Source organism: Lepidothrix coronata, unplaced genomic scaffold (assembly GCF_001604755.1).
Source record: "Lepidothrix coronata isolate B3197 unplaced genomic scaffold, Lepidothrix_coronata-1.0 Scaffold4, whole genome shotgun sequence".
Taxonomy (NCBI): Eukaryota; Metazoa; Chordata; class Aves; order Passeriformes; family Pipridae; genus Lepidothrix; species Lepidothrix coronata.
Window position 1 is genome coordinate 10,814,238 of NW_016690184.1, and position 20,823 is coordinate 10,835,060.

Genomic DNA, 20,823 nt, shown 5'->3' on the forward strand with positions numbered 1-20,823 from the left:
GTAGGTTTGTTTAGAGTGACCTTCTCTTAGATGGATTGCCACACAGGGCTGATGAGCTCCATCTGCCCGGGGGGCTGGGAATAGAACCTGGGTCGCAGCGGTGAGAGTCCTGCACCCTAACCACTAGACCACCAGAGAACATTAGCCTATAATAATATATAGACTATCTATAATAATAGATATTTATATAATTTTAAATTAGTTAGAAAAAAAAATCTGATTTGTGACATCCTAATGAAATTTTATAACAGTCTCTATTATTTTATCACTTTATTGTAGTCAGAAAGTAACAGAAAAAAAAGAAAAATTGATGTAACTAACTTCTCAAGCTTAAACTTAGTGCAGAATAGATAACTGTCCCTGATGTCTCTTCATTTAAAAAGCAAGGAATGATCTTGCAAAGCACCATGGCTTTTTTTTTTTCTATAAAGCTGCACGAGTGGAAAAGAATTGATTCTGACAACATAAAGTCTTCTCCATCATTATTTTGCAAACAGCCAAAATTGATCCTGAATGGGATTTTTTTATCCCAAGGCCATACAGTTTTGCTGAGCGTTGCAGCATGATGTTAGAGGAGGAGCAGGGGCAGTATTCAAAAGTCATGAGAACTAATAAAAACTCATAATGTTTGTTTTAGAAAAAAAAAAAAAGAAAAGGTTTGTGGTTTGGATTTTGTTTGGTTTGGGTTTTTTTCTTCTTTTGTTTTGGTAGGATTTTTTTTTACCTCAAAATTCTCAACACTAAGTTCTTTCCCTTTCATTTCAAGTCCCTAAGCTTTTCAGGCACTCTCTGGCCACCCTCACAAGCTTTCTCCTCAACCAGGTGGGCTGGACCCATCCCAGGAGAGGTGAAAGCTCAAAATCCCCGTGGCTATCTGTCAGGGTGCCAAGAGCACCAGAGACTGGGGGGGTCAACTGGAGGGGTCCCCAGCGCTAGGGAGGATGCTCACCCCTGATGTGTTGTAATCCTGCTGTACCCAGCAAGTGATGGGATGATATCCCAGCCCACTCAAAAGCTGAAACAGCTGCAGTGAGAGGAGCCTGGTCTGCAACCAGTGTGGCTGCTGAATAGCAACTGTGCTGCTACACAGACATGTTCCTGGCTTAGACATGGAAAATCAGGTGCAGGCTCTTTAACCCTCTGTCTGTTAATTACGAACACAGAGAATCTGGGGCTTTCCGAGAAACCTTCAGAGCTATTTGGTACATCTGTTGAAAGATCAAAACATTTTGAAAAGTACTCTTTATTGGGGAGTGATTTTTTTTCTCTGTCAAAGCAAAAGCTGAGCTACTGAGAGACTCTGGGGATCATAGAATGGTTTGGATTGGAAAAGTGACCTAAAGATCACCTAGTTCCAACTCCCCAGCCATAGACAGGGACATGTTCCACTAGATCAGGTTGCTCAAAGCCCCATCCAGCCTGGCCTTGAACACTTCCAGGGATGGGGCATCCACAACTTCTCTGGGCAACCTGTTCCAGTGCCTCACTACCCTCTGAGTAAATTTCTTCCTTATATCTGCTCAAAACCTACCCTTTTTCTGTTTAAAGCCATTCCCACTTGTCCTTGGGAGCTCTCTGGTCCCTGACCACCTCAGAACATGGCCAAAGTGAGACTATATCTACAGTATATAAAAGTGCCTTAAAGCTAACACATTAATTTGTCTCTTCAGAGCTTTTAACCGTGTTATTATTTTTTAAGAAAATATAAAAACCCAAATCCTTTGAGACAGTCTTAGCAGTGTTGTATCATTTTGTCCTAGAGAAAAGAGTCAGATTTCTTCCTTCTGCTTCAAGGGACATGAAATGATAGCACAAGGTCAGTAGAAGTCATTGTCAGCAGATTCGGATCAAGCCTGAATCTGCCTCCTGGAGGCTGTGGAGTGTTTGTCCTTGGAGGTATTCAAACCCCATGGAGACAAACTCAGGTAGCCTGCTGTACCTGGCCCTGCTCTCAGCACGGATTTGGTCTATAGAGGTCCCATCTGTGACTCTTACCATGTCCACCTCAGAAATGCTGTCCAGACTTTCAACTTGGACATCCACCCCAACAGGAATTGCAGGGCCTGAGGGGAAAAAAATTCAAAGTTGACAAAGTACACACTTAGTGAGACAAAGTAATCCCCTGGCTTTAGTATCTCAGAGATAGAAATAGATACTTGGTCTGAAACACAAACAACAGTAAATGAATTGAAATTAAAAACCATTTGAATTAATAAAAAAAAGCCCCTAATAACAATTAAAGTCGGTAATGAGACTGACCTATTAATGAGTTTTTCTTTTTATTGTGTCATCCTACATGTGTCCCTTCAAAATTTAAGAGCAATTTTAATTGCTTTTAGCTCTAGTGCTTGGGTCCAGAACTAGCAAGACAGATGCCTGGTGGAGCATTTATTCTGAGGGAAAGCAGTGTCACCACAACTAAGGAAATGTGTGACAGTTACTCCAATTTTTTCCCTCACTTCTGCCCCCCTTGTAGGCTAATACATCCATGAGAGCTACTCTGTGTATTTGACTCAGTGCCCAGCTGTGGAAAAGACAGGGTGACAGGAGGGGATGCACTGCAGGACACAGGCATGTGCCACTGAGCCTGGGGTTCCCAAGGGGAAGGATCCAACTCTGACCCCCTGTAATAGGGATTTTGATCTTTTTTCCCTCCTCAAGGCTTTGACTGGTCCCTCCTATACCTCTGACAATTACAGTAGAGGAGAGCTGTCAAGACAAATAATGCGCACATTAGCAAACTGCTATGAAACTGAAACATTTTTAAATTAATTGAACATGCTGGCATTTGGTATATTGAGCATTTAGCAATAAAATCTTCTTTCATCAGAGTATATAATGGTATCCTGGATTTGAATGACCATCTGTCAGCCAGAAAGGGTAGATAAATTACAACATTCTCTAATCTGATGGGCTGAAAGAAAACGTGTTCTTCATCCATTTCCCTGAAAGCTTAGGTTGGTCTCGCACACAGCCACAAAACTGTAAGCAAGCATTAACACGGGGCAGTCAAAATGTTTTCTTTTGGTTATAAATGAAATAGCCAGTCAATAGGTGTGGTACGTCATTTGATTATGCACGCACCTCGTGCATTTCCGCATCATCCAGAGATAAACATGAGGTGTATTTGCAGATTTTTGTCAGAGGAAAGTGTCAGTCCCGAATACCAGGAATATTATATTGCCTGTAATCATATTTCCATGCTTTTGACTATGCTTTTTGCTCATCCAGAAGGCTATTTCTCTGCACCCTATCCCCCTGAGCATATCATGAATTCACAACCCAAAATAACAGAAATTAGAGGCAGAAAAGTCTCTACTCGCCAATCTGCTTCTTAACCTCGGTACATGTTACAGTACAAAGAAGTGACAGTGTAAACAGGAACAGTGACAAATGCGCATGTTTCATACCTCCAAAACCTGGTCTCATGCTGAAGTCGTGGTCATCTATTCGCAGCAGCTGCTCTGACTTCGTCAGGGGAGATTTGGTGATGTCAGGGCTTCGTTTTAAAATTGGGCTACCAGGAGGAGAGAAGCACAGCTATGAGCCCCAAGCAGATCCTGTGAGAGGTATGCGCTCGTTTCGCTCCATTACCCCTTAGAACATTTAGAATATTTACTCCTTAGGCCACGACCATGCGACTGCTTGCAGTGGTTGGCAATGTGTCATTAAACAGTGATTCCTGCACTCAGCATATAGCTTAGGCACCTGTGTGAATTCTGGCACTGAGAAAACATTCGTTTGGTGACTTTTTGTCTGTAAAATTATCTCTGCTTACAGCACTTTGGAGACAGTCATTCAAAAGTGTGGGCTGGAGGAACAGTATGTATAGATAAGTGGGGAAATAGAAATGGTGGGGAGGCATTGCTGACATGTGATGGAGTGTGAGGCTAGGAATTAGGGAAACAATATATCAAATAAGCTACTGGCTGTTGCCCAGGAACAAAATGGAGACAGTCTGGGAAGCAGGCCAGGAGGCAGGCCATCCTGTAACTTGGGATAAAATGATTAGCTCCTGCCCCAGATTTCTATCAAGGATAAAAAGGAGCATTAAAGACCTGGGAGGTTTCTGAGCATTTAAGAGCCTAGGAGGGTCATTTCAGAAGCTTTTGGAGTTGCACCAAATGCTGGACAGAGGATGCTCTGTTCCCCCTCCACATCCAAGGTGCAAACTGCTGTTCAGCACTCCAGTGCTTTGGCTGGGATGATGGTGGCAGCAGCTCCTTGGTTGCTCCCTTGTGTAGGCAAAGCCTTTGCTGGCCTCAGAGCCAGCTGCACAGCAGCTGCTCGGGTGGCAGGAGGGCTCAAAAACAGGAGGAAAGGTTTTGCTGGTTCTTGATTTTAGAAAAGACGGCACACTCAGAGAGACGCTTGTCTGAATATACACAAGACAAGTAAGGAACAGATTAAAGGAAAGCAGGTTATCAGAGAAACTTGATGGGGAATGTATTCCTGAGATAAAGCTTCTCCTAAATGAGACTGTTTAGCCATGCTGTAACTTATGGGCAGTTGTACCACAAGAAGCCAATACAACAATTTCCTAACAGAGGCCAGCAGTGTTATCAGTAACTCCTCTCAAACCCAGAGCTTTATCTATGAAACATCTTAGAAAGATTCTCAGTCTCAGTTCCATAATTTCTAGGAGAGGTGAGTTGTCTACCTCCACCAGTGAGTTCTAGTCATGAATCATCCTTCAGGCATTTTAAAATGTGGACCCTTAAATTAAATCTTTAGATTTAATTCAGCCTCTGAAAGACTTGTGAGTGTACATGGGGAAAGGTTTATGCCTGTCTGAGACGGGGAAACAAAGTTAGCAGGCCACTGACGAAGCCAACATTTGTGAGCAGGTTTGACTGTGCTCAGGAAGGTGCTTTCTCCCTGTCAGTGGCAGTGGAAAGGACAAGTGGAGTCCACTCCACAGGCTGTGGAGTGGACTCAGCTCTGCAGAATGGATTCTTGGAGGCAAAGTGCCCGCTCACACAGCATGGGCAACACAAACTGCGTATCAGTGCCACTTGAAGCCCAAAGGGATGTGGCAAATGGCCGTAGCATCACACCTCACCTACATAAGGGTGTCAGGCAACAGGACTTTCTCTGGGGCCTGCTGGATCCTACTAATGGCATGACTCCTACCTAAAGACAACTGGCATGTTCAAGTGGTGCCCCCTTCCCCTGCCACAGCCTCAGCCCAGCCATGGGGATGTGGCTGGCAGGGCTGGGCCAGCAGCAGCCACCCAAGGTTTTGCTTACCTGCCTTGCTTGTGCGCCTCGCCGTGGGCTTCCCGTCTCTGCCGCTGCGGCCGGCTGCACACAAACAACAGGAAAAGGGAAAGCTGAGACAGGCGGACATGGACAGGCAGGTGACGATGTCAGGAGGGAAGCACCAGATCCCTGCAGCATTACCTTCTGTGACAGGCATGAAATGGTGCTTACCTTTTTTTTTAACCTTTTCACCAAAGGCCAGTGCCAGACTGGGCATGGCAGAAGGTGGGGAATATGGGCATGCCAGGGGCTCGCAGCTGGGACAGGGCAAAAGGAGCAGACTGATGATTTTTGTGAGGTAGGATGCCCCTGCTTTTGACTGCTTGGAAAAAGACCCAGGCAGGAACACCTCCCACCTCCCCAGCCTTGGCTGGCATTGTCAGGGGCTTCAGGGAAAGGCCGTGCTGCCCAGGGGCCTCTGCCAGAGGGGGTACAGCCATTACAACTACACACCAGAGGCAACCGGGTGTGTTCATGAGAAGAAACTCTTTCCAAAGTATTCCACAGGGAAAAAAAAGTAAAAAACTGTGAAAATATTTGTTTCTGATTTCACACTGTCTCCAGCTGGCTGTCAAGAAAGGTTCTCTCAGGTCTTTGGCCAATATTTTATTTAATCATTAAAGGTAAGAATATGCTTTTGGCAATGTAAGTGGTTTTGGCTAGCTTGAGGAAAAGTAACATTTCAAACATTTAACACTTCTAACTCATCTTTAATTAAAAATGAAAAAATTAGCTTCTCTCTGTAATAAACACTAACTGTAATCAACTCTACTAATGTGGCTTTTTGCCCATTAACATACATCTCAAATGCCTTTGTAGAGGTTTACAGCAGCAAAACTCCTTTTGCAGTAATGGGTGTCACCACATGAGCACCATCATCCCTTTGGTGAGCAGTGGAGGAACCTCAGGCCTTACGGGACAGTTCCTCCCTGGGCTGGAAATACTCTGAAAGCCAATGGTATCAGAGGGTGGTTCATCCTTCTGCTCCCACAGACAAGCAGACAGCCAGGCTAGGAGTGGGCATGCAGGGCTGTATCACTGACTTACCCTGAAGTAAAGCATTGGCTGTGGGATTGTTTTTACTGGAATCTGCTCTGTGACTCCCAGAGGAAGGCTGGGAATAAGCCCACAGGCAGACCACTGTCTGGGAGAGCCTTGGACCATGCAGCACCATTTTCATTACAAAGAGTAGCTTCTTTGGCACTGCTTGGACCTGGGCAACACACAGAAAACCACTTGCAAATGCAAAATGCACTTTCTGGAGTCTTCTGCCTTGGGCTGCTGCTGCTGTGTCTCGCTACTGCCTGTATCTCATCTGCTGGCTATCAGGAAGTAATTTCTCATGTTTTGGGCATAAGCAGATTCTGGCAACAAGCTGACCGATTTACATGACTTTAAAGTGCCCTAGTAAACTCTTGGCTGTTCAGAAGTAATTCTGCTATTCAAACAAGAATAAAGCAGGCCATGTTCTTGCAATTTCTAATTTTCATTTCCTTTGTAGAGCTTATCTAATGCTTTATGATGGCCCCGGCCCTATCTTGCCTGTTGAGGGAGACTTCAAGGCATGGCCATCAAGGATTCATGGCCAAATCCTTCCCATCCTCAGCACTCAGCAACCCTGGGTGGTTCCTTTTATTTCCTTCAGGTGTTTCTCACCACCTCCAAATTGAACTTTATTTCCTTGTCAAAAACAAGCATAAAATGTCCACTGTACTCTAGCCACTGCAGAGTACTGTGTTCATCTGAGCTTTGGTTCAGGTACTTCACTTCTTTTTACCAGTCCCATTCCACTTGTCACAATTCTGGGGTTTCGAGCCTCTCCCACTTTCCTGCCTCCTCCTGTGGCAGCAAAACATTTTTACATATTACCCAGTTACTGCAATTTGAAGTCCCATTTCTTTCTACTCAATGAATAGCTTTTCTGGTTTGGTTCCTAGGGAGTGCTCTGCTGGCTAAGTGATCAATGACAGCTCCATCATGGGCCCCCATTACTCTGCCCATTTGGGCCATGAATCAATGGAAAGCTGCTCTGGCTTCCCCTTACGTGTCTGCTGTCTCTGGGTGTTTGTGGTAGACGTTGGCACTTGGGAGATTCAGCCCAGACATCGCTCACAGATTGCTCAACACAGCCCTTTGCCACTGTGGCCACATACTGTGACAGTGTTGCTCCTGCCTTTGCTGGGGTGACAGGCTGTCTTTAAAAGTAAACAGTAACTCCTGAGGCAAAACATACTGCATAATGAACAACTTTTTTTTTTTCCAAATGTCAATATTTATCTCCTAACTGTTACAGTATCAAAAGGCGTTTCATGTCTCATGAAGATCACAGAGACACTTTGTGAAAAAGCAGCAACTGGAACAGGGTGACATTTATTCACAGTGCTCCCTGAGCATTGCTAGAGTAGCTCTCAGGCTGCCATTGGCTGCTGGGGTGATACAAGCTCTTCAAAGTCATTGTACTCCCCCAAATCTACCCACTGCTTCAAGAGATCTTGAGATGCCTCTGCCTCAAAGGCTAAATCTTGCTGGGGCTGGAAGGCAATGAGGCAGCTGAAGCTTAGGATAGCTAGGGAAAAAAATCGGCAGATCCAGATTTTGATCACTATTGCTATAGACACAAGGCAAAAAGCAGTTATTATTATTTGCATTTTAAAGCACGAGATTTCCTGTGGCTCTTATAGTGACTCCAACACAGCAAAAAGGATGGCAAGATTAGGGATAACAGTGTCTGATTTTCAGAAGAAACAGTCCAACCATGACATCTGAAGGTCCCAGCAGGCATTTCCAAATGCCCAGCTTCACAGTATTTGTGCCAGAGGAGCATCATGTCCACACTTTCAGTGTGTGCCAGAAACCCCATAGTATTCTTGAACTTTGAAATAAGAGCTTTTGGAAGCAACCAAAACAAATGTGAGACAAGTCATTGCCCATTGTAGCATTTTAATTTGTAATTACTTATGCAGCACACATTTCCCACCTATAAATCATACTGTCTTTTCTCTGTGGGAGGCAATATACTTGTAGTAGACAGTGACCTATTTTACACTCTTAGTAGAATAATCTAATTATGATTGAGAACATTTCTTCCTTGAGGAGTTAAATCAAGATACAGTTTCAGTTCAGGAGAAAGCAAGCCCAGTGTATTTTCCTCGAGAGTAAAGTGAAAGTTGCTGAAGTAATGCAGCCAGATTTACTCAGTCTTTCCTGGGTCCAAGGGCTTGCATCCTTGAGGAGAAGTGCTGGTGGGTTTGGCAGGCTGGACTAACACTAATGTTATTATTATCAGATTTTATTAAAATCTGGGACAGTCTGCTCTCTCCCTCCCTTTTGGTGTTCTTAGGTCTGTATGAAGGATAGCAGATCAGATTCTGTCTCAGGAAATATTGTTGAGATGTGGCTATTGCATAATCTTTGTCCCTTTATTTACTTGTGTCATGAGCAATATTTTGGCAGGGGGCTGTAGCTACAACTCCCCTGAGTGGAGGTGCCTGCCACCACAGAAAGCCTGGCAGCCAGCAGCTGGGGCTGAAACTCCCAGGGAGCCCATTTCCTTTCTGCTTATCTCAAGCTTGGGAGATGACACCACCCCTTCTCTGGTGCAGAGACTGTGGAATCCCCATCATCATCCTCTGAGACCACCACATGCTTAATTTTGTCAGGTATGAGCTCTGTAGCTCACTCTGTGTTGAGGTGCAGCTGATCCACGGTCTCTCCTACCACTGACACAAAGCAACAGGGGGTGTGGAGCTTGCTGAGCTAGTTTTCAGCAGGACTTTTAACTGGAAAGTAATGAAAGTGATGAAAACTCCCTCCTCCCTTTCAGCTGTGCCATGGGGTTCAGCTCTGGGCTCCCCATCTCTGGGTGGACAGGGGTGGACAGCTTGTGTGGTGCCTCCTGTCCTGCACCTGCTATGCTTCACAGCCCATATGCCATGCTGAGTAGGGGAATGCCAGGAGCCATGTTCTCCCTGGTTTTCCCATCAAATTATATCTGGGCAAGGCAGGAGAGGACAGTGGGGGCAGCACAAGTCCATGCAGGGGACAAAGTCTTGGCAGAGAGGACCTGGGATTGGCGAAGGTGTATTGGTACTAATAAAGAGCTATGAGAAGTTTAAATGTCTTATTAAATACCTATACCTACATATTTGACTAGGTTTTGTTTCTCCCTCTGTTTTATGAGCAGTTATTGGCTTGGGTTCATACCACATCAGCAACATGTTAAAGGCAGAAACCAGGCGGGGGATGCCTTGATTTCACGAATTAATTGGGAAGACCTCCTCTGCAATCAGGAGATGCTGATAGACAGGTGGTGCAGCAGGTCCAGGTGAAGACTGAGAAGCAGTCCAGAGCCCAGAGAAGTGCTTTGCAGGAGGAGGAGAAGTGAGGTAACTAAATGGAAAGAAAAACCACCCAGCATCTGAGGGAGGAAAGAACAAACTTGCCATGGGAGGAAGCTGCTTTTACCCAGTGACATGGACTGCATCAGACATGATCCACTGTGTTACACATTATTTCCCAGGGATGATGTAAGATAGAAACCCACTAATTTGTACTCAAATTGAGAGACTTACAAAGTTGTGAGCTGTATCACAAAATGTATTTTATTTTGGCATTTGTCAAGCCCTTGTTTGTTTGTAACTATGTTGGGTCATATTGTCCTTATGATCAGTAGGTTTAAAGATGATGAAGAAAGATGAGCTATTGCTATTACAGGTTGTTAAAATTATGAAAAGGAATTAGAAAATAATACTATTTTTGATGTTTACATCACAAAGTCTGAGAAGCAATGGGATTTGGAGCTCTTCTACCATATTTTTGAGTGATACAGAAAATTCAGTGAGAACTCCATTTTAATCCATTATTACTTGAATATAAGTCAGTCCTAGAATGCAAAATATGCAGAGGCAGGAGACATATACACCCTTCAAATTTTGCACTTCTTTTGTTTGTCTGGACATAAACACTGGAAAAACATTAAACAAGCCTACACATATTGATTATTCAAAGAAATGTCATGCCACCTGAGGTGTCTTGGCACAGTATCTGATGTTGCAAAAATGGAAGTGTCCCTCTATGGAAGGAATTGCATCCGGTGGGTGGGTGTTTGTGGGGGATTTGTATTATGTATGTTGAAAGGAAAGGTTGGAGGAAGCAGAAGGAGAATGACTGAGGTTGATCCTGTCAGCTGAGGAGGAGGCAGGCGTGGTGCCAAGGCTCAGTTAAGCAAGAAAGGGACATGGACGAAGGGAAGGGGAGAAAAAATGGGGCAATGCAGAACGTGCTGAAAGGTTTCATGTCTACCCCAGTCTTTGAAGAAAAGTTGACTTGTAAACAGATATCAGCACAGTGCAGATCAGGGAAGGAAGTTGGAGTTTTGACATTTGGAAATAAATTGTGACAAACTCCAGTGATCCATTTGTCTGCCCCTCCCCTAGGGAATAATGAGATTATAAAGATCACTCAATGTGAATCTTTGCAATAATTGACGTCAATCCAGTCTAACGTCCTGTCTGACGGTGTAACTGGCTGCCTTAGTGTAAGCAGGACGAAAAGTAGATTTGAGTGAGGTTTTTAATATTTCATTACTAAACAGGGGAAATATGGTCGAGATGAAACTGTGACTATGAACGTGGTTGAAAGACCATTGTTAAAGTAACTGCCATTAGTTTGCTGTTGAGAGACATTAAATAACAGCTCACAGATCTGCTAGTCAATATTTTCAATAATAATGCAAATAACAGAACTATAAAATTTGTGCACAATGGCATGCTTGAAAGAGAAACAGGCATTTGGGGAATATAGGAATCCAAAATTCAAAGCAGCCTCAGCATGTTGGGGAAAAGGTTTGATGTTGATAAGATGAATTTCAGTAAAAAAGAATACAAAGAACTGCGTGGAATACTGAGAAATAATTGTACAAATTATGAATGGGGAATAACTAGCTAAAAAAATACAAATTTGTAACAATTCCATTCTGCTGTCGAGGCAAGGTTAAGAAATATATTGACACAGGACCAGAGATAGATTTAAAGTAAATGGACTGAATAAGTCACCAGGCTTTTACCCAGAAGAAAGCCAAGTAAGAAACTATTGAACCAGAATTTAAATTGTCCTTGGTGTCACAGGAGAGGAAGGTGATAGCTTTCCACTTCCTTGGAACTCTGAGAAGATACACTGGACAAATTAGCTACAAAGATAGTAAAAAACACCAATACTGGACACCAGATAAATATGGTTTATATTGAATAAGAGCAAAAGGCAGTTTATCTTTTCTTTAAAGGATGCTATGCCCTATAGAATCATGGAATCATTAAGACTGGAAAAGACCTTTAAAATCAAGTCCGTCTGCCAACCTAGCACCACCAACGTGTTCACCAATAAACCATGTCCTCAAGTGCCATATCTATGTTTTTTGAGCACTTCCAGGGATGCTGAATCCACCACTTCCCTGGGCAGACTGTTCCCATGATTTATAACCCTTTCTGTGGGATTTTTTTTCCCCTAGTATCTAATCTAAACCTCTCCTGGCACAACTTGAGGCTATTTCCTCTTATCCTTTCACTTGTTACCTGAGAGAAGAGATTGACATTACCTCACTACAACCTCTCTTCATGTAGCTGTAGTAATTATAAAAGCCTTCTCTAAAAAGCTAATGACCATGTAGACAAGGGTGAACAAGATGATACACTGTACCTCAAATTGCAAAAGAGTGTTGACAGGTCCTTCTTGTAAAGCTTCCCAAATGTGAATGGTTACAAAACAAGAAATGGAGGAATAATGGAGAATTTTCACCACGAATATAGTTCTTCAGTATAGTCCCATGAAACCTATGATAGGATCATTATTGTTCAGTAGCTTTATAAATTATTTTGGATAAAAGAATAATTACTGTAACCAGTATTTACTGAGGATATGTAACTGTTTAAGGTAGTTAAAATCAGAACTACGGGTGGGGAATTGCAGCAGAATCTCACGATGCCAAATGACTTTAGAAAAATTCAGTGTTAGTAAATTTAGGAAAGTGTACATTCTTTTCCATTGTGCTTTCAGAAACAACGTTAAGATGCTGATGACCTCTAAATCAGCTGTTGCTGCTGAGAAAGGAGGTCTCAGTATCATTGTGGTATTTCTCAGTAAACATCAGCTTAATGCTGCACAGTGCTCAGCAAGAGAAACAGGAGCTTAGGCATTATTGGGAATGGAGAAGCAAAACAGAAAGCATTTTGATGCTGTAACACCAAGGCATGTCTATATCTCACATATCCAATGTCCAAAGCTGGAAAAAACAGCAGAACAAGAGAAGAGATCTTGGAGGTGGGAGGTCTTCCAGGCAGCCTGAGCAGGGCTTTCTTAAGTGGGAAAGGAAACAATGGCCAAGTGATACAGTGCAAGGATTATATCCTAGTTTTACATAATCAGGAAAAGCTGAACAGGAATCTGTCACTCAAGACTTTCCACAACAAATACCACAGAGAAGATATTTGAAACAAATTACACAAACACAGCATGTTTTCACTCACTCTCACCAAAAGCTGTAAGTGCTAAAAACACAACTGAGTTTGGAAGATGACTGAGCATTTAATAGAAGAAAGACCATCACCATTTCAGATATGAACCCAACCCTGGAATTCTAAAATCAATTTATATTCACTCAGGAGGGAGGAAACTACCTTGCAGCATCTTTTGGTTGGGCTGGTTTTTTCTTTTTTTTTTTCCTTTTTTTTTTTGGCTGTGCTGCACACAGGATTTTGAAGCCTGTTATGTCTTCTCACACCAGCTCATAAAACACATTGCAATAATGGTGGACCAGAAGACAATGTGAAGCTGCTGATTCTGAGCAAATTACATGGTGGCAATGTTGACTGAAGATTTTATCATTGGTGTCCCTGTAAAGTTGCACAGTACATGGGTTTACGAACACAGCTTCAGAAGTACCAGTAGAGACTATGGTCTGCCATGAATCCCCTGAAGAAAAGTAGGAAGCTATGTGAAGCATAGACCCAAAGTAAGTTCTAGAAGAGATAAAAGGAACCTGGTGATAATGATGAAAGTAGAAAATATAATTTTCAAAGCATCATCATTTGCAATGATAAGCAGAGAGAGGACAGTTTTGGCTGGGCCAAGAAAAGTTGTCACGCAGGAATGAAGTTACTTGAAAGAACAACAAGGTGGAAAGACAAATGAGAGAAATAGCAACACAATAATAAAAAATAAGTTAATGTATAACAGGATAAAGAAGAGGAGCACTGCTGGACAGAATAAAAGTGTTTTAAGGAAGCCACAGAGTAATGTGAAGTTAAAAGGGGCAGGACTAAACTTGGCAGAGATGTGTAACAAGGGCAAGAGATGTGGCTAGGGGCAGATAAATGAGGCAGGTGAAGCACAGGGTTAAAAAAAAAGGAGAGAAACAGCTAATTGGAGAAGAGGAGAAACCTAGAAGAAGGAAAAGAAAGGGAATGAAGGAGATAAAGGTAAAAGGAGGAAAGGGAAAGGCAAGTTACCAACAGGAAAGATGGAGATACCAGTTGCATTGGCCTGAAGCCCACAGTGGGCCTCTTGTTGCTCTCCTGAGACCCAGCACTGCTGGAGCAAACGGTGTCCAGCCACAATGCAAACTGCTGATCTTAGAAAGCAGTGCCTTGGGGGCCACAGGTGGTCTGGCTCACTTGGTCTGGCTCAATAATGATAACGTGCCTTCACAGGTAATGCTTTCAACAGGCATTTGACAGGCTTACACTGCACTCCCAAGATCTGATCTTGCATTAGTAAAATTTATTCATGCAAATGAATGCTATCAGCATCAATCCTGAATGTACAAAAAGAAACTCTAAGACAAGAGAGTAGCATAAGGATTGCTGGGAGGTAAAGGAAGAAATCCTGTTGGGGGTGAATTTATAAGGCCAGAGAAAGCATTAGGAAGCCAAGAAGGTAGGAACTGCCCTACATGTAAGGGACACCCTCAGTGAAGGTACCAGGATAGCCACATGTGATTTACAGACCACAGACAGCTTGCATCCAGTGTGGCCATGGTACAGAGGAGCTGGCAACAGGGAAGTCCTATTCAAATTCAAGAAAAGCAAGAGAAGGTAACTTTAGTGTAGAAAATGTTCACTACACTGCCAGGTGGTGCCTATAACTTAAGAAGAGTGTCATTAATTGTAATAACATCTGAAAATGTCATAAAGAGAAAGATCTTTAGTCATGAGAAAGACACTGTGATAACCAGCCCAAAGCTTATTTTAGAGGATGTCATTCAACTCCAGTGAAAGATAGCTCTTACTGAGAGAAACATGACTGGGGCACTCTAAAGGAGCAAAAAATTAGTTACTATTTGGAGACCAGAGTGAGGTAAAATTGTTATAACACAGCTGAGGAGTGACAGGGATACGACTAAAAATGTGGAGTCAGTCTCTTCGCTAAGATTAAATAAACATGTTCCTTAGCTCTTGTACAGTGAAATTTCTTCTGCTGAGAGCTGTTTGTCTGAAAGGTGGTTTTAATGCTATCCAGAGAGATTTTAGTGTTAAAAGAGATTTTTTTCCCCTGGCAGAACAATGTGGCTCAGCTCCAGGCCAGTTCTTTTCCTATAACTCATCCTCTCTAGCAGATTCTGCAAGTCTAATTAGCAACACAGGCTTTGGCCCTTTTGTTGGCACAACGATGTTGTGACTTTTAGTGAGCCTTTGCATCATTCTAGTGCCCCCCCTGCAGCCTGGTGGCTTTCCAAGAGCCTGAGCAGTTGGGAAAACAGCAGACAGCCCTTTTGCCAGTGCCCCGGATCTCAACTCCTTCCTGTAGGAGTTTTGGCACTTTGGGTTTAACAGGAGTAAACAGCCTTGCAAACACAGCAGGATTTGCACATGGCTGACTGCAAACTGTGAACAGGTCTGCAAGGTGAGAAAACTTTTATTTTTGTATTGCTGCTCTTTGAAGTGAAATTCCTTTGACATGATTTGTCCTGGAGATTAGGAAAAATAAGTAGTTGAGTCCTTGACTGGCACAGACATTTTTATACTGAATTACAATATTGGAGGGCTCTGCAGTAAGTCCCATGCCATAAAGCTATCTACTATGCTGCTTTCACAGTGACTTTGAACAAGACTGGTTTGCCATTTTCTTTTCACACTCTTCACTATGTCCCAAAGCCTCAGAAGATTTATTTAATGAATTATTTGTGACCTTTTTCAAAATTTCTGTCATATTCCTGTCATGCAAACGCAGTCCCCTTAAGACTGTGGTGCATGCATGAACTCTTATGTGGAAAACCATGCCTGTCTGCTCACAGTTCTTTAGGGCTCTTGTACCTCATCATAGAATGGCTGTCTTGGGGTACCTACCAGAAATTGTGACAAAGGTGTCTGACCCTGTGGGGCCTCATTCGTCCCATCCACCATATCAGGAGGAATGCAAAGGCAAAGTGAGTGTGGGCTCAGCTGGATATGAGCAGGTAAAAGACAAGCCCTGGTGCTGAAAACTGCACATCCAGTGGTGAGTTTTAATTTGAAAGCAGAGTTCAAAGCAAGTGACTCTCCTTGGAAGAAACTAATACAGAATCCAAAGAAACAAGCTTAAAACCTTTGTAAGTCCTATATCAGTTACACCATGAGAATCAGGAGTAAAGCTGACATGTCTTTCAAGGACAGCAGGATGCTGGCAGCACACCCAGTGTGGCAGGTCTCTACAACAGGTGCCTAAGCCACCTGCCAACACTGGTGGCTGATGCTGGTCTCTGGCAGTGGGGCATATAGATGGTCTTGTGGCCCTTCTGGAGGCCTTCTGGGAGAGCATGAGTGCAAATCAAGCCATCCTGAGCATCCTGTGGTAGCATGGAGCCAGCCTTTTCCACTTCAAATAGATTTCCCCATCAATCTCCACTGATGCCTGTGGCTCCCTCAGAAGGTAAAGGCTGCAGTGAAGGAATGGAATTCCATCCTGGTCCTTACCACAGGCCTTATGGAGCAAGAGGTAACAGTGTTCAGAGAGGAGTAACAAGTCAATTTTCAAACTTCTCCTTCTGCATAATGGCTATTCAAGGCTGAGTGTTGAAGGGAGAGGAAACAGAATCAAACCCAAAATATTCAGGAGCAATGTTCTCTGCAAGCTTTTTCTGGTGTTATATAGCATCCCTCCTTGATGCATTTTAAAAGCAGGATCTAACTCTATAAATTAGGAGCTGTTGAAACCATGGGTCTCTTGCAGCCTACCCCGTCCCAGGGCAAACTGAGCACTGGGCACCGCACCACTGATGGACAGCTACAACCACAGGCCAACTTTGCTCCTCTCTCCCTATCAGCTCTCCTCAACATCACTAGTGCTTTATTGAGGGAGAAATAGGCCAGAAATCACCTCCCAGGCCAGCATAGGCATGCTGGGAAGGCAGTAGAGCCAGCTTCCCAGAGCCACAACACCTCAGGGCTTTCTAATGGGCTTATCCTGGCACAATTACACCTTATATACAAAGTACAAGTGAAGAGGCAGTTCCTACATTAACCAAATAGGTATTTCTTTTCTGTTTTCACACATTTTTAACACTTTGCTGCTGTGATTTGTTATATTATCACTTCATTGCACTGACACTGTTAAGCATTTAGTGCAGTGGGAGTTTTTGTTAAAGATGCTAAACAAAAACATGGCTGTGTGTGCACATTTCTCTCAGCTGGATGCTTTCCAGCTCAAATGGTGGTACCTTACTTCTCATCCCTTTATTTTGCTACAGCCAACATATGACCTCTGCTGCCACTACCATGAAGCCTCAGTGAAAACAGGGCTTTGTGGCTGTTTTGTGTCCATACTGTCTCTGGTAATGTGTCCCCTGGGTGCTGGTTATGAACAGAGCCACTGCATTCATTTTGCCAGTTATAATTCCATGAAGGTGATGTCACTGCTAAAGCCATTTCCTATGTATAAAATGGTTCAGGGACCCCCAAGTGCCAACCAGGACACTGCAGTCACTCTGTAATGTAGCCCTCACTTGCTACAAGGGGCTGAAGGAAAATAAAAAGGAACTTTCCATCCCTTCCACCTTTCAGTCATTTTTTCTGAAGGCTAATAGGAATGGTTTGAATTCCTCAGGACTGTGACATTCCTGCATTTCCACATCCTTATACATTTTACAGTGTTGATGCTGATAGTCACTACAGAACAGACATTATAGCAAAGCATAAACAACATAGGATCAGTTCGTCACAAGCAGAAGTATGCAGCATTTGAACAGAAAGATTCATGTGTGAAACATGATAAATATGTCACCTATATTCTTACAAAAAAAAAAAAGTATTTTTCCTCTGGGTGTACCTTGTTGTGTACCTGAGTACAAAAATCCTCATACAAAGTTCCAAATATTCCCCAAAATAGAATATAAGTGATCAGAACTCAGCTGTAGCAAAAAACCTTCCTTAACTCAAAACCTCCTAAAATGGCTGTCTACAAGATAGTGGGAGCAAAATATCACATAGTCTTTTTGTAAGAGAGAGAGAGAGAGAGAGAGAGAGAGAATAGACAACATTTTAAATAATTTTAATATCTTAATTCAATAACTGAATGCCCTTTCTGTTTCCTCTAATAACTGAGCATAGCCTTGAAGTTTGCTGAGAGACTTTAATTTTTCCTCTCAAAAGCTCTATAAAACAAATGACATGGAAACAATAAAATAAATTCTGAATGTTTTCATCTGAGTTCTCAAGTCAATCTAACCTTCAGAGAATGCAAAAATTCTCATGGACCTAAATTTCATCTTCATTTTCATGTAAATATCCTACTGCATTTTAACCACCAAAAATATAAATGTTTCCTTTTTTGCACCCCTTCAAAGTTTGAGATACCTCACAAACCCTTTTCTTTGAGAGAAGCAGTGATTTGCACTGTAGAAAATGCATTAAAACTTAGTCATTGGCAAAAAGCAACAACAGAAAATATTTTTGCCTGAGAGATCAAAATCTGCAAATGCAAGCTCTAATTATCTGTTAGTCATTTTATCATCACCCAAAACATTGCATTTGTCCAAACTATAGCTATTTGAATGTAAAAAAATGAGACTCACCTGCCTTTTTTGTATACCTCATGTATTTCTTTTCCTTGTCGGTGGGTTCTGCACTCAGTGGATAAAATCCATCCCCACAACAGGAGGAAGATGCTAAAATGCATTTTATGGACAGTCAACATGTTACCTTAAGGTCCTGTATCCAGAAATAGTCCATACAAGAAGAAGAAAACCTAAATGTAGATCCTTTTCCTCTTTTTAAGACATTATCGGTCTGATCGTTATTGGAAGGATGTTTACTCATACAAAAAATCATCCTGCAGTATTTAATCTGGACAGTGGGGAAAGCAATTTCCACTAAACCTATAAATCCCTCTACGTCAGATGGCAGGGATTTTCTAGCAGTGTTGAATTCATGTATTCTCAGAGAACAATTATTTTTCATCCAAACAGGCTATTTTATTAATTGGTTTAAATTGAACCCTATTTAAATACCTGTAACATGCCTTTTTAACCAAAGTATTGCAGTTGGTGAGGCTGGTAACATTAGTCATTCTTTAATCATCAAACTTACCTATGTAGCAGTAATGGTTTTTTACAAGCATTGAAATAAATTGAAAAGTGTTAATAAACATGTATCAGTTTCTGGCAAACATTAATTTTTATTTAGCTCTAAAACCAGAATTTTGATCTTTTGTTTTCTTCTAAATTACTTTAATATACAGTGGTTCTGTGGCCAGAGTAGTTGGTGCTTGCAGGACTTGTGCTTTGCTGAGCACTGTGTCTAGAAAGTATCCCAGTGTGCAGAGGAGTAGGAGAGGACAGCATGGGGGAGACAGCACAGGGCTGTTTGGAGGGATGCTGCCGAAACAGAGCAGCAAACACCCACCAGAGCTGCAAGAGAGTTCAGGGGCCTGTTGTGCCAGACAAGATCCTCATTGGTGGTAAAGATAATAAAAGAGCATGGGCAAAAATATGGTCAAGCCAGTCACTTCACCTAACACTTTGGAACTCAACCCCTCCTTGCAAAACCCACAGCTCTGTGTTTACCCTCCTTCTCCTCAGCGCCCTCCCTCAAGGCCTTACAGTTCTGGTCCTACTTGTGCCTTATCATGGAAACCTTGCCCCACGCCCTGCTGACACCACCAGTCTTGTCCCATCCCTTTGCTGACAAGGCTCTTCTTCCTCTGCCTGTTACCTGTGCATTTCTGTTTCAGAGCAGTTTGTCAGGTCACCCATCTCTTTCTAAAAACCCTAGGAAGCAAATCTCTACCTGGTCTAAGCTGCTGTGGCTTTATTAACTTCAGTGAGCATTTATACTGCTTTGGGATCCACAGAAACAACATACTAAAAGTCACTAGAATTTCATTCAATCAAACAAGATTCAATTTTGTGATTTGCTGGGGTACACAAAGTCATGCAGGTCTCAAGAGATGGGCAATCACTCACCAACAGTTTGTTGCAGAGATTAATCAATTCTGTTGTTCAAAGCAGTTGTACCCATCTTATCTTTGAAAATTATCTGCATTCCGTTTCCACTGATTCACATAACCTGGACAAAGAGAATAAAAAGTACCTTAATACTTGTTCTTTTCACTTGTGGTAATATTAGATATACTCTTCTCAGTCTTTGCAACAGTCTATATGAAGTTTTATGATGTCTTTCATCAAATTCTCTAAAATACATTTTTGTTGCTTCATATGTGTAGTTAAAAAATGCTAGTCCCTTTCTTACGCAACAGGGGAGCAATGGGGATTGACAAGCAATGGATAACCACAAATTCACTTAGCTGCTCTAGAACAGCTGGAGGTCCCCTAGCACACATGAGAAAGGGGAAATATTCATCCTCTCAATAACAGAGGAAGTTTGCTAAAGGAATATATCAAAAAGGCAAAAAAATGTATTCTATTTCCCTTTTTTTTGGATTGTTGCTCATAGAAAAGTTAAAATATGAGCAATTCATAGGAAAATCCTGGAACGAATCATCAGACTACTTCTAAACTCCTGAAAGAAAATTACTAGATGAAGATGGGCTTATGAGAAATAAACATCTTGATCAGACTTTTTTCTCTGACAGGCCAACAGGTTTCAGAGCTTGGGAAGAAGCAGTAGATTTAGGTAAGCTTTCAACACCATCTCACACAACATTCTTATAAGCAAGAGAGGGAAGCATGGTCTTGGTGAAGTACTTATAGGACTGATGCAAAACATTGGTAGTTCAGTTTTTCTTGCTGTACATCAAGAGCACTTACCCGTGACTCACTACTGACACGCGAGAAGGCAACACGTGTAGCAAATGATCTGCAAGGAAACTGTGAACCACCTGGGTTCATAACCCAAAATGAAGGCTTGAAAGGGTAAAAGTGGGACAGTACACCTCTTCAGGTATGTAAAAGTCACTTGAAAGAGAAAAATACTCTGCTCCAAAAGGCCATGATATAGAGAACAAAAGGCAACTGATAGATTAGTAAGGGAAAAATGAGGTTAGACACTCGATTAGATACTAGGAATATTTTCAAACAGTAAGGACAGGGAAGCATTGCTGTAGATTACATGGAGAGAGTTTGCAACTGCTGTCATT

The 20,823-nt window shown here is 42.3% G+C and overlaps 1 protein-coding gene across 1 annotated transcript in view; it reads right to left on the reverse strand.

Annotated features, from left to right (window-relative positions):
• LOC108502370 (gamma-aminobutyric acid receptor subunit rho-1) overlaps positions 1-18,566 on the reverse strand; it is a 31,870-nt gene extending 13,304 nt beyond the window's left edge. Inside the window, exons 1-4 of the mRNA XM_017825267.1 lie at positions 18,302-18,566; positions 5,251-5,304; positions 3,411-3,517; positions 1,996-2,063 (exon numbers count right to left, since the gene is read on the reverse strand). Coding sequence (XP_017680756.1) covers positions 1,996-2,063; positions 3,411-3,517; positions 5,251-5,304; positions 18,302-18,423 — 351 coding nt within the window. The 5' untranslated portion in view covers positions 18,424-18,566. The remainder of the gene's footprint in view (positions 1-1,995; positions 2,064-3,410; positions 3,518-5,250; positions 5,305-18,301) is intronic.
• Between the last annotated feature and the right edge of the window lie 2,257 nt (positions 18,567-20,823).